Below are 18,221 nucleotides of genomic sequence, written 5' to 3'. Positions count from 1 at the left end.
TCAACTGACAACTAATGGTGGGTACGAAATAACAAACAGCTAATAGCCAGTAGTGACTCACAAATAATCAATAACTGGCAGCTATTAATGAATATAAAATAACCAATTATACAAGTTAGTTAATTGGCTAAGTGAAGTAAAAGGCCTAAAAGACAACCGGATGGCATTTCTCTTTGTCTGTCTGTATCGTGATCACTTTTTGAGACCACATCTGGCCCCTTCACCCCGCTCCCCACAGCACGGCACCCCCTGCAGAGCCCTCAGTCCCGTCCCCCGCAGCACGGCTCCCCCACCCAGTAGGAGCTGAGCAATATGCCCAACACGGAGAGCTTGATGCTGGTCTCCATGCGGCGCTTCAGGTCCAGGGAGCCCTAGGTGTCCACCAGGAAGACGGCCCCCTGCAGGGACAGATCCACCGGCCACAGCGAGGAGTTCCCTGCACTGATGCCACCCTTGCCCCTGCCCAGCCCTGGCTCCTCCGCTGCCCGGCTCCCTGGGGCCGGCCCTGGGCTGGAGACAGGCTCTGGGGGAGGAGGTTCAAGCTGTGAACACCCCCCACCCCCAACTCCATCCCAGTGTGTCTGTAGGGAACTACAGGGCTGGGACCTTATCCCCATCTGCCCATTTCTTTCCCCCCTCCTCCAGCCCCTCCCGTCCCCCTGCCCCTGCACAGGACTACCCGCTCCAGACTCCTCCATTCCCCTCCCCCGCACTACTCCAGACCCCTGCTCCCCTTAGAATCTTCCCCCCACCCACCAGGCTCCGGAGCCGGCGCAGCAGGCAGTTCATCAGGAAGGATTTTCCCCGGCGCTGCTCCCCGATGATGGACACCAGGCAGACGGGGGCGTCCCCCACCCCACCCTGCTCCAGGCAGAGGGTCAGGGCCTCCTCGTACAGGATCAGGCTGCCTTTGTCATCCAGACGAACCAGCTGCGCCGGGCGCCCCGGCTCTGGCTGAGCCCCCGGCCCCTGCTGCAGGGACAGAGCAGGGTCAGAGCTCGGACCCCATCCCAGAGCCAGCCAGTCCCTGCTTCTGGATGAGAGCCCCGTGCCCCATTCCCATCCCCTGAACCAACTAGTCCCTGCCCCTCAGATCAGATCCTCTTGAGCCATTTCCACCCGCCGTGAGCCATCCAGTCCCCTGCCCTCCAAATCAGAGGTTGTGCCCCCTAGAGAGGAAAGGCCCCGTGTCCCATTCCCCCCCCCCCCCCCCCCCGATCCAGCCAGTCCCCGCCCTGCGTCCCTTTCCCCTGATTCAGCCTGTCTGGTCTCACCAGCTCCATCTCTTCCCACAGGGGCTCTGTGATTTTCTTCACCAGGGCTCTCAGCCACATGTCTGGGGTCATCCTGTCCCTGGAACAGGGAGTCCGGCACTCGGGGCACTGGTAGCCCTGGGCCGAGACCCCGCGCCAGTGAGCCACGAGGCAGCCCAGGCAGAAGTTGTGGCTGCACTCAATGGAGACGGGGTCGTCCAAGACATCCAGGCAGATGGAGCAGGTGACGTCCTCCCGGAGTTGATCCATCTCTCTAGACCCACTGAGTGGGGGAAACCTACTGGGTCAGGACCTGGCACCCGGAGCAGTAGGGCTCTGCTGGAGGACGGCTGATCTCTAGCCCAGGTGTGCCCCTTCCTGGCAGCAGGAGTCTGGGGAGGAGCGAGAGAACATGGGAATATTTCTGTGAACAAGCTGTGTGACTCAGTTTACCTGCCCACTTTGTGTCCCTGTCCACCGGGCAGCACCAGAGCGAGAAGACGGATTCCAAGAAGTCATGGCGGAGATTGGTAGATTCCCAGGCCAGGAGGGACCAAGGCTGAGCTCCTGGATAACAGGCCAGAGAACTGCCCCCAGTTAATTCCTGTTTGAACGAGAGCAGATCTCTTAGAAACACATCCCACCTCGAGGGAGAATCCACCGCACTCCTTGGTACATTGTTCCCATGGTTAATTCCCCTCCCTGGTAAACGCAGATATCTTCTTTCCAGGCTGAAAGTGTCCAGCTTCAACTTCCAGCCGTGTGGTCACGTTAGAGCTTTCTCTGCTAGCCTGAAGAGCCCATTATTAAATATTTGATCCCCGTGTAGGTGCTTCTAGACTGGAGCAAGTCACCCTGGGAGGTGGGAGCTTCTCTTTGCTAAGCTAAACAGCTTGAGCTCCTGGGGTCTATCACTCCAGGCCACGTTTTGTAATCCTTTAACCATTCGCGTGGCCCCCCTTCTGCCCCCTCTCCAATATATTCACATCCTTCTTGGACTGCTCCGGAACTGGACACAGGACCCCAGCAGCGGTCGCACCAGCGCCAAATCCAGAGGTAAACTGACCTCTCTGCTCCTACGCACGATTCCCCTGTTTGGGCATCCTTAGCGCCTTTGACCACACTGTCGCACGGGGGCTCACGTCCAGCTGATTATCCCCAATGGCCCCCTGCACTCTGTCAGCGTCTCTGCGTCCCTGGAGAGACACCCACCCCTCCACCCCCCACCGGGCTGGGAGCATGGCCGACGCTCTTTGGCTGTATCACAGCACGTGTTGTTGGCTTGTGCCCAGCCTACCCTAGCGCTGGGGCTGTTGGTGACACTGGACTTTTCTCTGCTGCCTACGGCCTGGCAGACCCCATGTGCCAGGGGTTAATCACTGGCAGTGCCACGCCTGGCAGGGGCACAAGCCTCTGAGAGGAGTTTGATCTCAGTCAGACTCGCTGCCGAGGGCAGCTGGGGAGACACAGGGGCTCCTGGAGCCCGAGTCCGGGAGGCACCGAGCTCAGCCTTAGGAAAGGCCACGCTCAGGGCCTAACAAGGAAATAGCTTCCTTCCCATCATGCAGTGAGCTGGGTGCTGACTGGCCGAGCTTTCCTCCAGCTGGCATGAGAGCAAATTCACCCTCTCACCCCCACAGAGCCCTGGGCATTGGGTGGGGGAAACTGAGGCACAGAAAGGGGATAGAAGATGCCCTGGCCCAACCCCACTCCCCTAACGCTGGGCTCTAGTCCTGGAGCACCAAAGTCTCCTCTTTTTCTGCTGGAGACTCCCCAGTTTCCCACCCTGGGATCCCTCCCAGCCACCGATGGGCCCCAAAGGGGACCGGCTCTATCTGTCCTACCATCAGTGATGTCTCCTGAGCAAGCACCAGGGCCGGCCCAATTCGTTTTTTCATCCTAAGTGGACACCCCTCTCCCCCCATCAAGATAGAAAATGGGAATTTTGTTTCCCTCCCTCTTTGGACGAAATCTATAAGGATTTCATCCTCCGAAAAGTTGCCAGATTCACAGGGCAGTTGGGGTTTTGCTGCAATCCCCAGCTGCTGGAGGCATGGGATTGCTGCGCTGTGATAAGGCAAAGCAGTGCGCATCACAGGCACAAACTAACCCACGGAAAGAGCCAGCCCCCTAAAAAAGAGGGGTTCTATATATTTGCTTGCTGGTCTTTGTGGCAAGGGCTGGAAAAGCGTCTCCAAAGACCAGCAAGCAAATATATAGAACCCCTCGTTTTTGTGTGTGTGTGGAGGGGGGGGGGTGAACATCTGAGGGGCCGGCTCTCCTTCCATAGATTAGCTTGTGCCTGTAAATGTCCCGATCGCGGCTAACGCAAAACAAGCCACTGTTCTGGGGGATTCCACAGGCCAAGGGTTTGCCCGGGTTTTAGCTGGTTGAACTGGTCAGAGTTTGACAGTGTTTCAAATCACGCCATGAGCCAGACCCAGCGTTGGGGGTAGATTAGCCGCTGTCTGAGCCTATCTTTCTGCTGGACAGAGGGCAAGGTCCGAACTGACCCTGTCCCACCCCGCCACCCCCAGCTGCAGGGAATTTCCGCCCCACAGAGAGCCAGGACTTATCATGTGACTTGGCAATGCCCTAGCACAGTTAGGGAGGGTGAAACATGGGGAACAAGCATGGATGATCCTGCCCCATGGGTGGGGAATAGACTGCGGGGGGACAATCCTGCAACCTGGGGGAATAGAGCAGAGGAGACGATCCTGCCCCTTGGCGGGGGAGGGGGGAGGGGGATAGAGTGGGGGGGACAATCTTGCTCCTTGGGGGGGTGTGACGTTATTGATATAATCTGGGACCATATAAATCATTATTGCAACCAAGGTCCTGTAGTGGCACGCAAATCTTGTATAAAGGGGGTCAAATGGGGTGTCTAAGACAAGGTTATGGTTTACTGGTTATGAATATGCTGTCTATATGTGTGTATCACTTTTGTAGTTGAAGTTATGAATATTGGCACTATACTGTCTGTATTTCAAATTTATGCTATGCTGCTGGGTGACATCCCAGACAAACTGGTGTTAGCTCTGCCTAGCCTGCTTGATGGCCCATTAAGGACCATCAGCTATACAGTGGACCCATTGAGAGAAGGCAGATATGCCTTGAGACTCAGCAAAGTATGCAGGGACTGGCCCATGTGACTCCAGACTCCATTTTGCTGTAATTTTCCACAGTAAGAACAAAGAGGTGTTCTTACACCTGGAAAAGACTATATAAGGCTGATGCCTCATCTCCATCTGGTCTTCAATCCTGCTTCTTACCTCTGGAGGAACTTTGCTACAAGCTGAAGCTTTGAACAAAGGACTGAGGACCCATCCCAGCGGGGGATGTATTCCAGAGACTTGATTTGAACCTGCAGTTTATTCCATCGCTGCTGCAAGCCTGAACCAAGAACTTTGCCATTACTGTATGTAATTGATTCCATTTAACCAATTCTAACTCTCATCTCTATCTTTTTCCTTTTATGAATAAACCTTTAGATTTTAGATTCTAAAGGATTGGCAACAGCGTGATTTGTGGGTAAGACTTGATTTGTATATTGACCTGGGTCTGGGGCTTGGTCCTTTGGGATCAGGAGAACCTTTTTCTTTTACTTTGGTATTGGTTTTCATAACCATTTGTCCCCATAACGAGTGGCACTGATGGGAATACTGGGAAACTGGAGTGTCTAAGGAGATTGCTTGTGAGACTTGCGGTTAGCCAGTGGGGTGAGACCGAAGTCCTCCTAGTCTGGCTGGTTTGGTTTGCCTTAGAGGTGGAAAAAACCCCAGCCTTGGGCTGTAACGGCCCTATTTGAGCAATTTGTCTTGAGTTGGCACTCTCAGTTGGGTTCCGCCAGAACCGCATTGTCACAGGGGGGATGGGCTAGATTGGGGCAAACACCCTCCACATGCCCTCCGCCTCTTGCTCTTAGCCGGCCAAATCTCCGCTTCTCTCTGTGCAGGCAAAATTTTGTCTGAGAAACAAAAGCGTAACTCCCTGTGTCTTATCCTTCCAGCAGCCCAGCTGGCGGGGGTTTGAAGGTGGGTGGGGCGGCCCTGCTCTCACATTGTAGTGCGAGGGGGTGGGAGGCAGAGTGCGTGTGGGAGGGGAGCACAGAGAGACCCAGAGAGATGGGGCCAGGCTGGAAAAGCAAGTGACAGAGACTGGAGGGTGCAGAGAATCTTCATTCCCCAGATCCCCCCACGGGCTCTTTGGAGCAGCAGGGTCTGGAAGTGGACGTGCTTTAAAAGGCACTGAAAGTGCCAGGAACTGTGATCAACTTGGGGGGCTGGACAGCTTGGCCAGAGATACACCCCCCTAGTGAATTTCTGGATGTGACCACTGCCTCTCCGTCCAGAAATGACATCCCAACTGCCTCTTCTCAGAAATGAGACATTTCTTAGAACTGAAAACAAAAACCCTTAGCAAATATTGAACTCTTTCCACTGCTGGGTAATGGTCACCTGGGGCTGAGATGCAGTCACCTCTGGGGTGGAACAGCTGAGGAACAGCAGCACAGCAACACTACATGGGGATGGCTCGCCCAGCGCTGAGATGCAGCTGTCTCTGGGGTGGCTTCTTCAGATAACATGATCTTATGAATGGGTCCTTTTGTCTTTGGAACTCACTGCCACATGAGCCCTGCTATGTATCCTGGAGCTCTTTGCTGAGGCTTTTTACTGCTTTTTACTCCTGTTTGATGGTCTCCTGTCTGGTATTTCCCAGGTTTTGGTTCTTTAGATTAAGGGTGAACCACTCAATAAGACTCATAGACGTTAAGGTCAGAAGGTCATCTAGTCTGACCTCCTGTACATTGAAGGCCACAGAACCTCACCACCCACTGCTGTAATAGACCCCGAACCTCTGGCTGAGTTACTGAAGTCCTCCAGTCATGGTTTAAGGACTTCAAGTTATAGAGAATCCACCATTGACACTAGTTTAAACCTGCAAGTGACCTGTGCTGCGTGCTGCAGAGGAAGGCGACCCCTCCCCTCAGGTCTCTGCCAATCTGACCTGAGGGAAATTCCTTCCTAGTCCCAAATATGGCGATCAGTTAGACCCTGAGCTTGTGGGGGAGACCCAGCAACCAGACACTTGAGAAAGAATTCTCTGTAGTAACTCAGAGCCCTCCCCATCTAGTGTCCCATCACCGCCTGTTGGAGATTTTTGCTGCTAGCAGTTACAGATTGGCTACATGCCATGGTGGGCAGTCTGGTCATCCCATCCCCTCCATAAACTTATCAAGCTCAGTCTTGAAGCCAGTTAGGTTTTTTGCCCTCACTGCTCCTCTTAGAAGGCTGTTCCAGAACAAACTAACTTCTGCCCCAGTCTGTAGTGGGCCTCACACAACAGCTATCGGGGGGGGGGGGGGGGCGTGAGCTGGCCTCAGTCCATCTCAATGTGGTGCTAACTCTGAACCCTACTAATGGCAAGCCACTTCTCAACACCCCACATCTTCACTTTGGATCTCAGGCTGGGAGGCAGGAAGGCAGTGATCAGACAATGAAAAGTTACACAGCCAGCTGTGAATGCTGTTGGGTTTTCTCAGAGTGCATCACGGCCGTGACACCCTGCACTCTACATTGGGTTTGTTTCCTGTCTGACACGGGTGGAAATCGAAAGAAACATGGGAATGGCTCTTTCTGGGAAAGAAAAGATTTAGCAGATTTTATCTGCTGTCTAGGCATGCAGCCAGCATGAAGCCACTCAAAAAACACTGAGTTGCAGCTGATGCTGGGGTGGGACAGGTGGGTAACAGCTGCAGAGTCGCACTGAAGTTCTCAGTGGGGACCTTGCTGTCACCAAAGGCTGTTCCAGGGGAGCATCTCCTTTGGGCTTTTACTGCCATTGGCCATGATCCACTGACACTCTGGAACCCTGTATCCCTCAGTAGCACACAGTATTCACCACTGTGATATGATTATGAGGTGTTTTGTATTATGCATGCCTTGTGAGGTGGGATGTAAAATGTCTGGATCTGTTGAACATTAATAACCTGTTGGATGGGATGTGCTGTCATTGTATGGGAAGTTATGCTCTCTGTGCGTTTCTGAAATATGTTGTGAGGTTGGGAGACGCCCACAGCCAGCTTTACAGTAGAAACAAAGGAGGGCCAGAAAGGTGTTGATGGCCCATCAGGAAGAATCCACTCTCTGAGAGACTCCTTGGAGAGGGCACTTAGTCAGTGGGGTACTGCCTGACCAATGGGCTTGCCTGACCCCCATGACACAGCAACGATCTTTCTAGCAACTGAAAGAGAGTATAAAAGAGGGACAGAGACATCATAGAATGTCAGGGTTGGAAGAGACCTCAGGACGTCATTTAGTCCAACCCCCTGCTCAAAGCAGGACCAATCCCCAACTAAATCATCCCAGCCAGGGCGTTGTCAGGCCTGACCTTAAAAACCTCTAAGGATGGAGATTCCACCACCTCCCTAGGGAACCCATTCCAGTGCTTCACCACCCTCCTAGTGAAATAGTGTTTCCTAATATCCGAGCCTGGACTCTGTGACTGCATTAGTCGCCAACAGGGGAGTGTTGCAGGAGAGGACACAGAACATGTCTACAAATAACTTTTTCTGGACTGCTGAGGTGGGGGGAGAGGCCAGATTCCATCTGGCGCTGTAGGACTCTGAGGACGCTCTGGGATCGGGAGCGAAGTCTCTGGAGCCTCGGGAGGTGCAGGTTTGGAGACATGTGGGTCCTACCTAGTCCAAAGTAACCTGCCGTGCTCCCCCACCAGAGCCATGTTAACAGGCAACACTGCCTCTGTCTTTCCTTGGCCACATGTATCGTGTCCTTTATCTGGTGGCTAGTCCAGAAAAGGAGGACAAGCGCTCACTACTGCTGCCACCTGAGGGAGTTGCAATAGCCCCAGAATCTGGGACTTCAAGCCCCTAGACTGACCTCTTACCTTTATAGACACCCCCCTCGCCCATACACAGCTATTTTAAAGTTTAGCCTGATAGTAAAGAGACCCCTTTTCAACCCTTCACCACACAAGAGAAAGCCGGCAGCATTTGTCATTAACTATTTATTTCTCCTCTCCTGGCTCCCAAACTGCTTCTCCTCCCTACTGCCGCCAGCCACCTTCGAGTTCTCCCTCTTCTCTCCCCAGCTCTGCTCGCTGGATTGCAGCAGCTCAGCGGATGGTCCAGCTTTACTCTTTCACTTCCATTCTTCTTCCCTTCTTTGCGTGGCTGCATTTGCCATTGAGCAGGCTGATGGAAATACCTGAGTGCTCTGTCTAGGCCAGGGGTCTCCAACACGCGGCCTGCGGGGCTATTTCTCTAGGTAAGCGGCTCCAGGCCACAGGCCAATGCCAGCCTTCACCCCAACCCCCTGCCATGAGCCCCCTACCTGCACCCCAACCCTCTGCCACACCTTGCACTGCCTCCTGCACCCCAACCCCCTGCCGTGAGCCCCCTGCCTGCACCCCTACCCTCTGCCACACCTCGCACTCCCTCCTGCCCCCTGCACCCCAACCCCCTGCCTAGAGCCCCCTACTGCACCCCAACCCTCTGCCACACCTGGCACTGCCTCCTGCACCCCAACCCCCTGCCTAGAGCCCCCTACTGCACCCCAACCCCCTACCTCACCCCTCCAACTCCCTGCCCTGAGCCCCCTGCCTGCACCTCAACCCCCTGCTGCACCCCAACTCCCTGCCCTCAACCTCCTGCCACATCCTACATCCTTCCTGCACCCCAACTTCCTATCCTGAGCCCCCTTCTGCATCCCCCACCCCCTGCCCTGAGCCCCCTGTCTGAACCCCAACCCTCTGCCACACACCACACTCCCTCCTGCACCCTGTACGCCAACCCCCTGCCCAGAGCCCCCTACTGCACCCCAACCCCCTACCTCACCTCTCCCTCTCCCTGCCCTGAGCCCCCTGCACCTCAACTCCTGCCCTAAGCCCCTGCCACACTCCTCCTGCCCCCTCTGGGGGCAGCACTGGGGGCAGCGAGGGGGGGGGGGTGTGTCAGTGATGCGGCCCTCGGGCCAATGAACTAGTCCTCAGCCGGCCCTCGTGGTCATTTGAGTTTGAGACCCCTGGTCTAGGCTCACAGGCCCAGCAGCTAAAGCCAAGCGCTGCTGAAAGCAGGGGGAGATTAGCCTGGATTGGCAGGAGTTGAGGCTTGGCCCATAGGGACCCCAGGCACTGCCGCTGCTGCCACCTTCATGGTGAATCCTCCAAGGCCTCGCCAAAGGGCTCTTCCCCATTCTGCAAAGTGGCCTCACAGGCTGAGTGTCTAGGAGAACAGAAACCCTTTGTTAGAGCCGGAGAGTCTGTTGCCACGGCTCCCTGAGGGTCACAGTCAAACACCTGCGAGTCTCTAGGAGGCTCTCAAGCAGTTCCCTGCTCAGGCACTTGGCACCCACTAGCAATGGTCTCTGACAGCGGCATAGCCAAGGGGAGCTCAGCAGATGCTCCCTTCTATGGCTTCCTGAGTGGGAGGGAGGTTGGTCTTGTCATTTAAGGCCTAGTGTCAAAGGCAGGGCTCCTGGGTTCTCGGACTTTGGAAGTGGGTGGAGTCTAGCGGTTGGAGCTGGACTGGTATCAGTCCCACGCTTCCTTCCTGCCTCTGTCAGGGACGTCGTGTGTGACCTTGCAGCCAGCGAACAGGGATAATACTGACCCACCTCAGAGGGGCTGGCAGGGGTCACCAGCGTCATGACTCAAGTTGGAACCAGTTGTGCTCTTGGTAGTGAAGGGCCCAGATTCAGTCCCCATGGATGCCCAGGGTGTCTGTATTGTGGCCCTGGTTTGACTCACCTAGCATTACGGGCTGTTTAGCCCGGCCCTGGCCAGGCGTGATGCATCTGCTCCTGGCCCTCTCATCACACACAAGAACATGGCCCACCAAGGACAATCCATCAGCTCCCATCTGGTGTTCAGCTCCAGGATGGATGGGGAGCCCTAGCCGGACCATAGAAAGACAGGGGGGTGTTCTTTGGTGGAAACTGCTGGAGCTTCAGCCTCTGCTCCCACCTCCACCCCCACGCTAAGGGCTTCAAAAGTGGTGCCTGACCCCAGGTAAACGAAGTAGCCGAGCTGAGGCCAGAGTGGGACTGATCCTAAGAAAAGAGCAGATTTCTCCTCTGCTCTAGGGAGATTCCCCTAGGAAAAGCAGCTGGGGTGGGGCGATACAAGCACTACCCCTCAGCCCATGAATAACGGGCAACTGGGACTTTGGGAGCCAAGGGACTGGTGTATCTTCCTGGAGATCAGAAAGGGGCAATGGAGAAGTTGTACCAAAGTCAATGTCATGGCTGGGTCAAGGGCAGCCAGACCTACTGGTCAGAGCCAGAGTCCACACTCACATGACAGGAGTGGAGAGTCAGCCAGGTCAGGATACTGGAAGATGAGCAGCAAAAGACAAACTTGCGATCACCACCACAACTCAGATGCCAGGAAATCAAGCCAGGGGAGCGGCAGCAGAACCAGGCAGCGCACAGTCCAGAACCGGGAGCAGGCCTGGTGTTCAGTCAGCTTCGTGTTCCTGCTGCTGTCTTACGTAGGGCCAGGGGGCCAGTGAGCTTTCCTGGGACTCCTCCAATAGGACCTCAGGAGTGGAGCCTCAAACTGGGACTGAACTTCATGGGTCCGAGGTAAGCAATTTTCAGCAGGCTTCCAGGTGGAGGGTTGGAGTGTGGCTGCTCCCATGAACCCTGCAGACCCGGGTTGGAGACCCCTGGGTCGTGACAGTGAGTGATCTCTCCCTGCTCAAACCTCCTGCAGCAGGAAACAGTCTCCAGGATCCTGGACACTGCCTCTGAGAATAAAATGAGGATATCATGATGAGAAACAGGGCTCTGTACCAGGGCTGGGATCCAGGGACAGGGAAAGCTCCCAGACAGGCTATGCATCGGGGATGCCATTTCTCCCCCAAGAGACCCACACGCCCCAAGAAGTAAATGGCTCTTACCTCCATGAGGGACTGGGGTCTTCCATCTAAGCCTCTTTGAGAGCCGGCATTGCTGGGACGAGGTGACCTGTCCCCACTGCTCCCTGACGTGGCTCAGCTACAGGAAGCGCCCGTCTGGGAGGCTGTGCCAGATCCCAGGGCCTGAAAGACAGCTGGAAGGAGGCTCCTATTCCTGTGACACCCAGAGACCCCATAGAAGGGCCAAGGGGAGAATAAAGGGCAGAAGGTGAAGCTAGCCCTGAGCCTCTGTCCCACCCCCACCTCCTCAAAAGTGGAGCTTTCCGAGCCCCAGTGGGGCTGTGGCCCTGACACAAGGGCTTTTCTGCACCATATGGGGCAGGGAGAGCTCTGCCTGGGCGTAGCGGGAATGAGCGGGGGTAGACCAAGGATAGGGAGGAGGGGAGTGGGTGCAAGGGAAAGAGGTCCTGCCCCATATGAAGGAATTTGGGGGGCAGAGGGAAGAACCCTGCTCCACAGAGAGGGGAGAGAGTTTCTGTGAGTGCCAGGAGGCTCCATTTCCCCTTCTCGCTCTCCCAATCAGAGGAAGAGGGCCACTCCAGCTGGCCCAGTCTGGTCCTGACCAGAGTCTGCAGGGTAGCAGTGGGCCCACAATAGGGCTGGGCGGTTTTGACAGGGTTGGGACTCACCAGCATGGCGCCTCCCGCTGGTCGCTCTGGGAATGAGCTCAGTCCATGGGGAACGCCCTCTGCTGGCAGCGTCCCATCCGTCTCTTGTCCTCCCTTGGCATCTGGAGCCGCGTTGCTCACCGCTTGACACTGCCTCCAGCAGTGCCCACTAGTCCATCCTCACCCCATTCCAGGGGCGGGGGTTAGCAACAGGCCTTGCACCTGCCTTGATGGCCAACTGCAACCCCCAAAGTCTAGCCCCTAGTCTCAAGGGCCGGTTACAATTTGTCTCGGCCATCGGATGGCCAGATGCAGTACTGCCCAGCCCGAGATGCTGGTCTCCTGCTCTGGAGACAGACCTTCCCCCATGAAATTCTGGGACACACTACCTGCTGCTCTCCTGGGCAGCCATTATATAGGGCCTAGCCTAGCCCTGATTGGCTGGCTCTAATCTCGGCCCTGATTGGCTCTCAGTAGGCCCTTCCCTGATTGGAAGACGGCTTGCACAGCCATTCTGGCCTACTCTAGTTCCCTCTCACATGGGGGTGGGGCAGCCGTCCCACCACAAACCCTCCCCCTTAAAAAATGCTCACGGGGGAGGGGAGGAAAGGGGTCCCTATCACCCCAGCTTCCTTCGTAGTGGGGCCTGCAGGGCATCCCTTTCCTCTCACAGGCCCGCCAAAGTCTGGAGTCAGCAGCTTCCCAGCTGTAGGGTCTGGGTTCGCACTGTTGAACGCCCTGGTCCTACGTGGGTTCCTACTTCTGTTTGGGTTCCCACATGGGCCCTCCTGGCTCCTATGTGGGTTCCCTCATTTCGGTGGGGCCTCTCTGCCCCAGCCCCTTTCTCTCTAGGGGCCTCCGTCTTCACCACCTCTTCTCTGTGGCTAGTCTCTGACCGAGCCCTTGTCTCAGACACTCCCCCTTTCTGCCTCAGGGGGCAGTGCCTCTTTAGATGTCCCCGTTGGTGGCAGTGGAAGCACTTTCTGGGTCTTCCCCCTGCCACATCCCTACTCCTGCTTGTTTGGGCCCTAGCCCTTCCTTCTGGGCTGGCCTGGGCCTTGGGAGTCCTGTAGGGGCACTCTCTCTTCAGGTGCCCTGGCTCCCCACAGACCCAACAAGCTGGGGGCCCCCCTATTACTCTCACAGGGGGTGCCTTTTCTAGGTGGGGTCTCTCTGCCCCATCCCAGGAGGGACACTCCCTCCTTTAGTGTCCCTGTCACCTACAGGCGAAGCAGTTCAGCGTTCCTGGCCTCTCGCCCTCGGTGACGGATCTCTTGTTTGGTCTGGGTGCCGACCTCCCCAGCAGCCAGAACAACTCCCTCTGCTGTTCGGCAAGCCGAGCCACCCAGGCCCTCCAATAGAAGTCTCTTTTCTCCACCATTTTGGACTCTCCATGTGGCACAATCTGCCTAGTCCGCTTGATGGTGTCCTTCTTCAGGCCACTTCCCTCCAGCAGTGCCCCCTAATCCATCCTCATCTCCTTCCGACGGGGAGGAGGAAGCAGGTTAGCAACAGTCCTTGCACATGCCTCAGCGGCCAACCAAAACCCCCAAAGTCTAGCCCCTTGTCTCAAGGGAGGTTGCAGTTTGACTCAGCCACCACATGGCCAAGTGCAGTACAAGAGGGAACAGGGGGACCCAGGCCCACCAACTATCCTGGGTCCAAACCCAGGGATCCTCTAGTGGCAGTCTCCCTGCTCTCCCCTTGTCCAACTGTCCCTGGGCCACTTCTCCTCTTGGCCCTCTAGGCCCTTTCTATCAGGGCCCGCAGTCTGGCAGGTCTTGGGCCGGAGCTGTAGTATGCTCCCTTCAGCCTGCCCAGCACTGCTCTTTTGGAGATGCTGGTCTACTGCTCTGAAGACAGACCTTCTCCCATCAAGGTCTGGGGGATACTGCCTGCTGCTCGCCTGGGCAGCCTTTATATAGGGCCTAGCTTAGTCCTGATTGGCTGGCTCTAATCTCGGCCCTGATTGGCTCTCAGTTGGCCCTTCTCTGATTGGCTACCAGCCTCTGCAGCCGCTCTGGCCTACTCTAGCGCCCTCTTGCATGGGGGTGGAGCAGCCGCCCCACCTCAGCGATCAGCTGTCGCAACCAGGCTGTGGCCTGGGCTGCGGGGCTGGCTCCAGGCACCAGCGGAGGAAGCACATGCCTGGGGCGGCATTCCGTCCATTCTTGGGGCAGCACAGGCCGGGCGACTTTTTTGTTTTTTGCACTTCAGCAGTTCGGGTGGCGGCAGTCCGAGCTTTGTTGTTGTTGGTTTTTTTTCTGCTTTGGCAGTTCGGGTGGCAGCAGTCCAAGTGGTTGGGAGTTTTTTGGTTTTCTTTTTGCTCACTTTGGCAGTCCGAGCGCTGTTGTATTTTTTTTTTTTTTTGCTTGGGGCAGCAAAAATGGTAGAGCCGGCGCTGCTGGGCTGAGGTCGCTCAAGTGGTCAGCCCCTCAACACACTGTATCGGGGGTGGCTCAGGTCTGGGCGGGGCCCAAGCACCCCACAAACAACCAGACTTCAAGGGCGGGCCCTGGCCTGGGTGGGGACCCGGTGGCCAGCCAACAAACAGTTCCTGTCCTGGCCTAGAGCCCCCTTGCACCGTGTAGGGGGTCAGCCACCCGGGGTGGAGTGGCAGGGGGACGCGGTCCCACCCTCCTCCCCCGCGTCCCAGCCCAAGGCGCTGGCAGGGGCAGGATTGGTTGCCCCTGCGTCGGCGGGGATCCAGCCGCAACACGCCGACTGAGCCGCGCCGGGCTCTGCAGCCAGCAGCTCCCGGGCTGCCCCTGGGCTACTTCCTGCCTCCCCGGGGTTTGGTATCTGCGGCCTCCAGGCCTCTTCCGGCTCCTTGGGGTAAACCGCAGCGGGTACTCCGGGCCAGTCCTCGTCCATGTCTGGGGTTAGGGTTAGGGGACTCTGGAGAACAGGCCAAGTGTCCTCCTCTGTTGCGGGCTGTCCCCCAACTGTGGTGAAGGGCCGGCCTTTTATATTTCCGACCCCACGCCCCGGTCCTTATGGCGAGGGGGGCGGGGCGATATAGGCTCCGCCCTCCAAGGGGCGTGTAGGGCAGCCCTCGCTCTCCCGCTCGGAGGGAGGCCGCTCAGTTGCAACAGCGTCTACCAGAGGCCCCGGTGGCCAGCCAACAGGCGAGGGGGGTGGGGCGATATAGGCTCTGCCGTCCAAGGGGCGTGTAGAGGGGCCCTCGCTCTCCTGCTCGGAGGGAGGCCGCTCAGTTGCAACAGCGTCTACCAGAGGCCCCGGTGGCCAGCCAACAGGCAAGGTGGGTGGGGTGATATAGGCTCTGCCCTCCAAGGGGCGTGTAGAGGGGCCCTCGCTCTCCTGCTCGGAGGGAGGCCACTCAGTCTCACTGCACTCCCCGTTTAGAGGGAGTAGGAGTTGCTGGTGGCCTTGGAGGCAGAATTCCTGCAGCGCCTCCGGCACTTGGCGCAAGTGCCGGATGATGTGAAGTTGATTCATTATGTTGGCCGTGACGACCTCCTGCTGCAAGGGAACGAGGACCTGTCAGAGACTCAGATGCCCCCGTGGAATCAGGGGGAATTAAGGGCACCTGGGACCAGCAGCAATTCCACCCAGCACCCACGCACCTCTGAGGGATGAAGTCCCCCTCCTGACCCCCAGAATGGAGTCTTGTTTTCCTTTCAAGGGACCTCCAGTGCCAACAACCTCCTTGTAGGGGGAGCTCCTGCCACCTCCCAGCCAGTGCCCCTGACAGCTGTTCCACCTCCAATCCACAGCTCAAGTTCTCTGACCCCTCTCCTCCACCCCCACCCAGGTTGGGCAGGGAGGGGGCTCTAGCGGGGCGGGGGGCGGAGGGATTCTGGCAGCAGTGAAGTGGGATGTGGGCAGCTTGAGACCTTTCCCCAAGTCATCCCAGCCACTGAGGCTGAAGCCGCAGGATGGCAGCCCTGGTGAATGGGGCAGATCAGCAGCCCCCGCTGACTGAATCCTCCAGTTCTCTCTAGAGCGAGTCCAGCCCTGCCGGCAGCAGGACGAGCTTCCCCCGCCCATGTGCCTCAGAACTGCCCGCTCAGTCGCCATCACCCCTCAGTCCTTGGCCTCCCAGGCTGCCAGTGATGGGAACAACTCTGGGTGGTGGCACGGGTGACAGGAGAGGCACGCAGAGGGCACGTAGAGGACTCTGCTGCCCTTCCCAAGAACAGAAGTCCGTGCTGAGGCAATGCTTGTCAATCATTAGCCTTGCTAACGAGCTGGGCTGGAGCTGCTCCGGGAACAAGCTGGCTCCCTCCTGCTCATGGAGGTGAATTCATCTCCCTTCCCAGGAGCACCTGCTCTCACTCTCATTCCCCACCGGTCGCCTTGCTGCCAGGCCGGCGAATGGCCAGAGGATGGGAATGAGGCCTGGGCCCCGCCCCAATCTCCTGAGTCTAATGCAGCTGCTCACCTTGCTCCCCATCAGCTGCTCGGCTTGCCCCAGGAGGGAGTAAGTGAGGAGCAGCCCAGCCTGGCTGACACGCAGCTGGGGGTCGTGCATGGCCAGCACTGTTGTCTGCAGGAAGAAGCTTCTCTGCCCCTCCGAGAACAATTTGGCAAAAACCTGAAACCAACCAGATGTGAGGCTTCAGCAGATTGCCCTGAACCAGGCTCCAAATCCTGGCCTAGAACGGCAACTCTGTTGCGTGGCTCCAGGAGGCAGTCACCTGCCCTGCAGAGCTGTGCCATGCCCTGGCAGAGCGTCCTTACCTCCCCCACCCTGGCTGTGTTCTTATAGCCGAGGAGCCTGTTGTCCTGGTGCCAGTCCCAGCACCAAAGGTATTCGACCTCATGGATGTTCAGGTCTGGGAAAGAGAGAGACACATACACATTGGTCATTCTGGTTGCAGGGCTTGTGTCCTTCCAATCCCATATGTGGCTGCACAGTGGGCAGAGCCCAACAGAACTGCGGGGGTAGTGGAGAACACAGAAAGAGATAGAGAGAGACTGATCCGCCAGCCGGGGTCACTCGGAGAGAAATTGGCTGGGGTCCCAGTCTCACTCGTCTAGCCGGGTTCCTTACCCGTCTGGCGGAGCAGGAGCTGGTAGAGCCGGTAAACCCCCTCCCTGGCCTGCTGGCTGATGTCCTCGTCTGGGTCACCTACGAACAGAGCCAGCTGTGCCACGTGGTGGCCCATCCTGGGGAATTCGGCTGAGTTCTAATGGAAGGGAGAGGGAGAGGGGACTCCATCAGCATTTTCCTGTCAGCTCCCAGTCCCCGCCTGGGCCAGGACTCTCCTTCCCCTCAACCCCTCTGCAGGAGATGCTAGAGGACAGGAGCTAGAGCTGGATCCTTAGTTATCTCTGCCCACAAGGGAGCCCGGAGAACAGGGATGTGGGCAGGGCCCTCCAGGAGGATTTGCTTCCCCAGCTGCTCCAGGATGACAAGAAGGCAAGAACCTGGAGCATGGTCTCCTTACAAGCGAGAGTCTTCACTTAACCAGGACAAGAAGAACTTGTCTCAAGCCAGGCTCATTCTCTGCTCTGACTCTGCCTCCCCAAGAGGAACACTCCTAGCCCACAGCCCCTGCAGCAGCAGATCCTCCAGCCCGTTGGATCCAGCCCACCTACGCCTGGAGTCAGGAAGCTGGGCTCAGAGGCCACTTACGTCAAAGTCAGGGAGGGAGATGACGGACGTGAGCAGGGCTGCGCTGCTCCTGATGGCCCTGGCTCTCTCTCGTGGCACCCTGGACACGGTCCAGTAGTTAATGTGCTGTGGGGAAAGGAGGCAGCTCAGGATTGATGGGGGGGTGCATGTGTAGTGCTAATGGCCCCCCCCATCCCAAGGGGGCTGAGACATTGCATGCGGTGAGGGTGGAATATCAGATTCATTGACTGCAGAGCTTTAGAAGGGGACTCTTGCCCCCAGGACGATGCTTGTATCCTGCAGGTCACAACTTGTCATTGTCTCTCTAGATTGGGACAATGCTCAGTGTTGGGGCTGGTCCCATCCTCCCTGAACACCTGATTCCTGAACAGCTCCCCAGGAAGGAGACAGACCCCTCCCCCCTCCCTGGCTCTCAAGTCCTTGGCTGGGTGAAGGGACTGAGTGTGAGCACAATCCCCCCAGGAATCTCGGGGCCCGTCAGAGACAAGGGCTGATTCTCTGGGGCCCTCCTGTTTCTCCAGGAATGAGGCTGTGGCTCTTCTCTGAGGACCATCTTCTGGATCTCCCAGGAGGGGTTCAGACTCTCACTCCTCAAGCCAGCCGGGGGCCCTGTGGTCAGTGCTCAACACAAGCAGGCAGAGCTCTGGCTTGAAGTCCCAGCTCCTTCCTCTGTCCTTCAAGGAGGAAAGGCCTGACCCTGCATTGCACTGACTGCCCTGACCAAGGATGGCCACTGGGGGCCCAGCTAGGAGGACAGACTGGAAAATGGATCTAAGAGTTAAGGTAAAATTGCCCCCACCCTCTCACCAGACTCACCTGCA

The 18,221-nt window shown here is 57.2% G+C and overlaps 2 protein-coding genes across 2 annotated transcripts; both read right to left on the bottom strand.

Annotated features, from left to right (window-relative positions):
* Positions 1–237: 237 nt before the first annotated feature.
* On the bottom strand, positions 238–1,957 carry LOC135978086 (RING finger protein 112-like). Its single transcript, XM_065579138.1, has 3 exons — positions 1,275–1,957; positions 757–972; positions 238–371 (listed from the first exon to the last, which is right to left on the bottom strand). The coding sequence occupies exons 1-3, from the start codon at positions 1,521–1,523 to the stop codon at positions 261–263; spliced, it is 576 nt and encodes a 191-aa protein (XP_065435210.1). The 5' UTR covers positions 1,524–1,957; the 3' UTR covers positions 238–260.
* Positions 1,958–9,756: 7,799 nt separating this feature from the next.
* Positions 9,757–16,592, bottom strand: LOC135978089 (formin-2-like). The gene is made up of 4 exons (XM_065579141.1): positions 16,503–16,592; positions 16,204–16,356; positions 11,173–15,281; positions 9,757–11,019 (listed from the first exon to the last, which is right to left on the bottom strand). Exons 2-3 carry the CDS (start codon positions 16,291–16,293, stop codon positions 14,793–14,795), a joined length of 579 nt encoding a protein of 192 aa, XP_065435213.1. The 5' UTR covers positions 16,294–16,356; positions 16,503–16,592; the 3' UTR covers positions 9,757–11,019; positions 11,173–14,792.
* Positions 16,593–18,221: the final 1,629 nt, after the last annotated feature.

The sequence above is a fragment of the Chrysemys picta genome, unplaced genomic scaffold, assembly GCF_011386835.1.
Source record: "Chrysemys picta bellii isolate R12L10 unplaced genomic scaffold, ASM1138683v2 scaf112, whole genome shotgun sequence".
In the NCBI taxonomy this organism is placed as follows: Eukaryota; Metazoa; Chordata; order Testudines; family Emydidae; genus Chrysemys; species Chrysemys picta.
This window is presented reverse-complemented; position numbering and strand designations above follow the sequence as displayed.

Bases quoted from the DNA above. Each gene is read 5' to 3' on its own strand.
- LOC135978086 (XM_065579138.1), bottom strand. From the start codon at position 1,523: ATGGATCAACTCCGGGAGGACGTCACCTGCTCCATCTGCCTGGATGTC. The intron at 973-1,274 runs GTGAGACCAGAC...CTGTCCCTGCAG, and splicing joins TGTGGGAAGAGATGGAGCTG to CAGGGGCCGGGGGCTCAGCC. The intron at 372-756 runs GTGGGTGGGGGG...GTGGACACCTAG, and splicing joins TGCGCCGGCTCCGGAGCCTG to GGCTCCCTGGACCTGAAGCG.
- LOC135978089 (XM_065579141.1), bottom strand. From the start codon at position 16,293: ATGCACGACCCCCAGCTGCGTGTCAGCCAGGCTGGGCTGCTCCTCACT. The intron at 15,282-16,203 runs GTGAGCAGCTGC...GTTCCCTTGCAG, and splicing joins AGCAGCTGATGGGGAGCAAG to CAGGAGGTCGTCACGGCCAA.